This window comes from Triticum dicoccoides, chromosome 1A (genome assembly GCF_002162155.2).
Source record: "Triticum dicoccoides isolate Atlit2015 ecotype Zavitan chromosome 1A, WEW_v2.0, whole genome shotgun sequence".
NCBI lineage: Eukaryota > Viridiplantae > Streptophyta > Magnoliopsida > Poales > Poaceae > Triticum > Triticum dicoccoides.
The window spans coordinates 565,783,066-565,788,772 of NC_041380.1; the positions used below are offsets into that span (position 1 = coordinate 565,783,066).

Genomic DNA, 5,707 nt, shown 5'->3' on the forward strand with positions numbered 1-5,707 from the left:
CAAAATAGATGACCAAACTTTATACTATAGTTAGTATAAAATTGAAAACAATTTAGATGACCAAACTTGGTCAGAACTTGGCCGCAATGATGCCATCTGTAGATCATGTACTATGTAGAGTAGAAGCGGAAGGTATAGCATGGAAACAAGCAGGAATTCTCAAAGGCGAGGCGCACGCCTTCTTTGGGGTGGTGTCGGCGTGGGCTAGTGTGAGAAGTTAGCTAATGTGAGGGTGTGTTTAAGTGGAGTTTGGTGTCACATAATATGTAACTACCAACGTGGATGGGCTCCTTACCCCATCCTATTTTTTAATATATACTACAACCATCCTTGTTTATTGGTCCACTTAGTATTTTGTGTCACATTTTGATCATGAATTTAATTAATAAAATGTTAATGCATGTCCCAAAAAAATATCATTGAAAACTATGTTCAAATACGAATCCAACAATATAAATTTTTTATAACATGCATTAATATTTTGACAATTAAATCTATGATCAAATTTTGACACATAATACAAAAAGGACTAATAAATCTGAACGGAGGTAGGAGGTAGTAGTACGCACACTCGCGCGTATTCGAAAAAATCCCAACGTCCTTGCAGGCTTTGCCAACATGGTGACACCCTGTTTTTGTCGTTGCTATTTAGAAATAGGGGATAAGCGGTGAGAGTGAGAGTGATGGCAATATATGCAACAAGTTACGAATGTACACCATTTGATGGACGAAAGCAATTACACTTTATTCGAGAGTTTCCTCCAATTTTTTTTCTTGGGCAACGTATACATTATAATCTCAGCACCACCATAGGCCACTGAATCAAATTTCCTTTTTCCATTAGGAAAACTCAACCTCTGAGCAAATAATAAATAATACTACCACAGCTCCACATAATAAATAAATAAATAAAATAATGTTTAGGTGTGGAGAATAGGCGGGCTGCAGTATGCCCCGTTGAGCCAGCCGTCGGTGATCTGCTTGTATGCTGCCTCAGTGAGGTGGATGCCGTCCCAGCTGAGGTGGTCGGCCGGGTTGGCGCACGCCGCCGCGCCCGGCATCCCGCACCTCGCGCTGTTGGCGTAGTTGTACTTGCCTCCCCCGGAGCCGCAGCACGCCTCGAAAGCCGCGTTGAAACCTGCAGAGACCCTTGTTAGCTAGCTAGACGGATCGATCACTACCTAGAACGTGCATGAACAGTGCCCCGGTCGGCGCCGGTGCTCCATGCATGCATGCATGTGGAGGCATGTGTTGGTTGGGCGTGTCAGCCAGTGCCGATCCACCATTACTTGGCCATCATGTCAGCTCTAGATCTTCTTTGTGAATGATTTTTTTGAATGCTTTTTTTTTGAATGATTTGAAGATCTTCTACTCGTCGCCGCGCAGGAAATGCAGGAATCTCACATGCAGGGACATGTGCCCAGAGTGGGTATGCAAGTAGCACCACACTGATACTGATGCCGACGCTGACACTAGTGCCGTGTCCACTGCTGCTGCTAGCTCGTGCACAAACGCGGAATCTATCTATCCACACGTTATGCGTGGCTTGTCTGTCCCTGGCGTGTTAGTTAGACTTATTGCTGAAAGAAGATGCCCAACGGCTACCTAAGACTAAGAGAGTACTGGTCGGTCGGAAGGAAATGTGGGAACTACTCCGCGTGCGCACGTACGTACCGTATTTGCTTGGGTTCTGGACCATGTCGTAGACGGCGGAGTAGAAGTCGGCGTACATGATCCGCGCCGCCCGGCCGTAGCGCTTCCGGAGGCGGGCGATCTTGGCCTGGAGCAGGTTGTTGTGGAACGTGGAGAGGTCGTTGAACTTGCGGAGGCAGCCGAGGCTGTCGTAGTCGGCGCTGCTGTTGGTGCCGTAGACAGTGAGGTAGATGGGGAAGCACCCGATGGGGAGCACCCCGGGCACCACCACATCCCTGGCCCCCATGGCCACCACCTTCTCCACGCCCCTGATGATGGTGTTGACGATCTTGGTCGTGTACCTGCCAAAGTTTTGAATAGCAGGCTATGATAAGTAGCGGTAGTACTCACCCAAATCAGCTATATATCGGTGAAAAATCATGCAAAATCAGGCTATAGCGGACAGGATTTCATTTAGCGGCATTGGTACCGGCTCGCTTGGTCCGGGTTGTAGTTGCCGAACAGCATCGCGTTGTAGTCGTTGCCGCCGAACTCGCCGAACACCACCAGCGAGTCCCGCAGGTACCGCTTGCAGTCGTTCCCGCACACGGTGGCGGTGATCTGCTGGAACCACTGGATCTGGAAGCTGATGGGCCCGTTGTTCCAGATCTTGTCCGAGAGGCCGAGGCCGCGGAAGAAGGGCGCGTCCATGGCCGTCGCCCCCGTGATGGCCATGTTCGCGCCCTGCTTGAAGTCCGTGCCGTTCGCCTTGGACGGTGGCAGGAACGGCACCCCAAACTTGGTGCCTGCAATGCGTCATCGTACGTACGTCAAGCAAGAACGATTTATTTGAGCAAGATGGAGTGTGTGTGCGGAGCAGCGGAGCACAGCACTTACTGAGGAAGTCGACGATGACGCGGCCGTCGGAGCACCGGCAGGTGGGGGTGCCGAAGTAGGTCTCGCCGTAGGGCGGCTGCGTGAAGGTGATCGCCGTCGGCTTCCCGCTCGTGCACAGGTTGCCCGTGTCAGTGATGGAGTCGCCGAAGTTGAACACCGCGTTGTACTTCTGGGCCTGGGCGGACGCCGCACCCGCAAGAAGCAGCAGGGCCAAGCATGGCAGCAGCTGCCGCCGCACCGGCACTGGCACCGCCACCGCCGACGACCTCATCGTCCCAGCCGCTGGCTGCTGCGGACGAGACAGAGGGGGAGGGAGGCACGCAAAGCGGCAAAGAAGAAAGCTACGGAAAGGAAAAGGAATGGGGGGATGCATGCTCTTGGCCAGTGGCCGGGCTTTCTATAGCCCCCGTGACCGGCGCTTTAATTCGCTTTCGATTCGAATCTCTTGTCCGCTGAGACTGAGGACGAGCGTCAAGCATGTTACTACCCAGCTAGCTAGATTGTCCTCCCCTTCAGTATTTTATGGTATTTTATCAGTGGTTGCCAGGGAGAAACTTGTCTCTCCCTTTGACCTTTGCTACACTTTCAGCTCGGTTTGTCTTCCCCAGAGAGGAAACTTCACGTGAGAGATCACCACCACCGCCTTATTATTCTCCGATTCTCTGTAAAGGTCAGCATACTACGATCCTGCCATGATACCAAAGGACGCACAAAGCAGCTCCACACATGCATGCGTGCGTGGCTAGCTCTGCTCCATGGAGAGCTTCACCTGCCCATATGGCACCGTGTGTGATCTGAATGTTAAGATTCATACAAGTACAAAAGATAGTTGGGAAGAAATAACCCAATCGGACGTACGGTAATTTTTTTCTCTATGCAACCTCTCCTCTCAGACAAGTAACTCCCGGATAGATCGGATCTCCACTAGTAGAAAACATGGCTATGGTCCAGGCTGGCTCAGCCCATTAGTCCCGGTTCAGTGTAGAACCGGGACCAATATGGGCATTGGTCCCGGTTCGTGAGCCCAGGGGGCCGGCCGGGCCACGTGGGCCATTGGTCCCGGTTCGTCTGGACCTTTTTGTCCCGGTTGGTGGGACGAACCGGGACCAATGGGCCTCGCTCCTAGCCCACCACCATTGGTCCCGGTTGGTGGCTTGAACCGGGACCAAAGGCTCCCCTTTAGTTCCGGTTCATGCCACCAACCGGGACCAATGAGGTGCCTATATATACCCCCTCGCGCAAGAGCAGAGCACAGTGCTCTGTTTTTTCTGGCCGAGGGGGAGAGGGCTTTGTGGTGCTCTAGCTCACCTCCTATGCACATGAGATGTTCGATGGAATGCCCGAGCCACACTACTTAAGCTTTCTCCTCTCGAAGCTCGACCTCCAAGCTCCATTTTCCTCGAGATTTGTCTAGATTTAGCGGTCCGTCACGCCCCGTCCCCGTCTTCACCGCCGTCGATCACCCGCGCCGATCTCATCACCGACACCACCGTGGTGAGCCTCTTGTTCTTATCTTCTTTCTGAAAGGAAAAATATTCTTACTTGTGTGTTTAGATAGATACTTGTATCATTTTCTTACATTTATTATTGCATCTTATATAGTGCGATGGTTTTGGTATCCGCCCCCGTCGGCCCTCGTCCTGTCTATGATTCAGATTTGGTATGTATATTATCTTTATAACTATTGGTTCATTTATTGTTTATGAAAATTATGCCGACCAACGTGACATAGATTTTATTTATCTAGGATGTATGTGAATCGGAAATGCCAACCGACCCTATTGTCGAGAGGTTAAATTTAGTTGAAGAAGAAAACAATTTGTTGAAGGAAAAAATAAAAAAAATTGAGGAGGAGAAGATGATATTGGAGTTGCATGTTGCGAATGTCGTCGATGATCACAAGATCAAGATGGATGCAATGCGCTTGAAGATTAGAAAGATTAGAAAATATGCCATTCATACCGAGGCTTGGTATCATTATGCCGTTGGATCAATTGTTACCTTGGTTGCAATTATGATCGCATTTGTTTTCGCATTGAAATGTTTTACATAGTTTCAATGTATGGTTTAATTAATTAGATGCTCTGGAGAGCTATATGTTGTTAGATGAGAACTATGTATGCACTTTGGTTTTAATGTGATGATGAACTTCTATTAATTTGGACACTTAATTATATATAATGCACGCAGATGAACCGGCAATGGATGTACGGTGACAGACACACCCGCGAGTACATTAAGGGCGTGCATGAGTTTCTCGATGCGGCTGAGGCAAACAAGCAGAATGGTTTTATGTGTTGTCCATGCACTGAATGTGGGAATACGAGGTCTTACTCTAACCGGAAAATCCTTCACTCCCACCTGCTTTACAAGGGTTTCATGCCACACTATAATGTTTGGACGAGGCACGGAGAAATAGGGGTTATGATGGAAGACGGCGAAGAAGAAGAGTACGATGACAACTATGTGCCCCCTGAATACGGTGATGCTGCAACGGGGGGAGCTGGTGAAGATCAAGAGGAACCAGACGATGTGCCCAATGATGCTGCCACGGGTGAAGCTGCTGAAGATCAAGAGGAACCAGACGATGTGCCCGATGATGATGATCTCCGCCGGGTCATTGTCGATGCAAGGACGCAGTGCATTAGTCAAAAGGAGAAGCTGAAGTTCGAACGCATGTTAGAGGATCACAAAAAGGGTTATACCCCAATTGCGAAGATGGCAACACAAAGCTCGGTACCGTACTGGAATTGCTGCAGTGGAAGGCAGAGAATGCTGTGGCTGACAAAGGATTTGAGAAGCTACTGAAAATATTGAAGAAGAAGCTTCCAAAGGATAACGAATTGCCCGACAGTACATACGCAGCAAAGAAGGTCGTATGCCCTCTAGGATTGGAGGTGGAGAAGATACATGCATGCCCTAATGACTGCATCCTCTACCGTGGTGCATACAAGAATCTGAACGCATGCCCGGTATGCGGTGCGTTGCGGTATAAGATCAGATGAGATGACCCTGGTGATGTTGACGGCGAGCCCCTCAGGAAGAGGGTTCCTGCGAAGGTGATGTGGTATGCTCCTATAATACCACGGTTGAAACGTCTGTTCAGAAACGAAGAGCATGCCAAGTTGATGCGATGGCATTGTGAGAACCGAAAGAAAGATGGGAAGTTGAGAGCACC

General features: G+C 49.5%; 1 protein-coding gene across 1 annotated transcript; it reads right to left on the minus strand.

Annotated features, from left to right (window-relative positions):
- Positions 1-724: 724 nt before the first annotated feature.
- LOC119291122 (GDSL esterase/lipase At5g45910-like) lies at positions 725-2,924 on the minus strand. Its single transcript, XM_037569837.1, has 4 exons — positions 2,530-2,924; positions 2,123-2,438; positions 1,675-1,994; positions 725-1,138 (listed from the first exon to the last, which is right to left on the minus strand). The coding sequence occupies exons 1-4, from the start codon at positions 2,900-2,902 to the stop codon at positions 921-923; spliced, it is 1,227 nt and encodes a 408-aa protein (XP_037425734.1). The 5' UTR covers positions 2,903-2,924; the 3' UTR covers positions 725-920.
- Positions 2,925-5,707: the final 2,783 nt, after the last annotated feature.

Coding starts and splice junctions, on each gene's coding strand:
- LOC119291122 (XM_037569837.1), bottom strand. CDS start 2,902: ATGCATCCCCCCATTCCTTTTCCTTTCCGTAGCTTTCTTCTTTGCCGC. Junction 2,439..2,529: donor CGTCATCGTCGACTTCCTCA/GTAAGTGCTGTG, acceptor GACGCATTGCAG/GCACCAAGTTTGGGGTGCCG. Junction 1,139..1,674: donor CCAGAACCCAAGCAAATACG/GTACGTACGTGC, acceptor GGGTCTCTGCAG/GTTTCAACGCGGCTTTCGAG.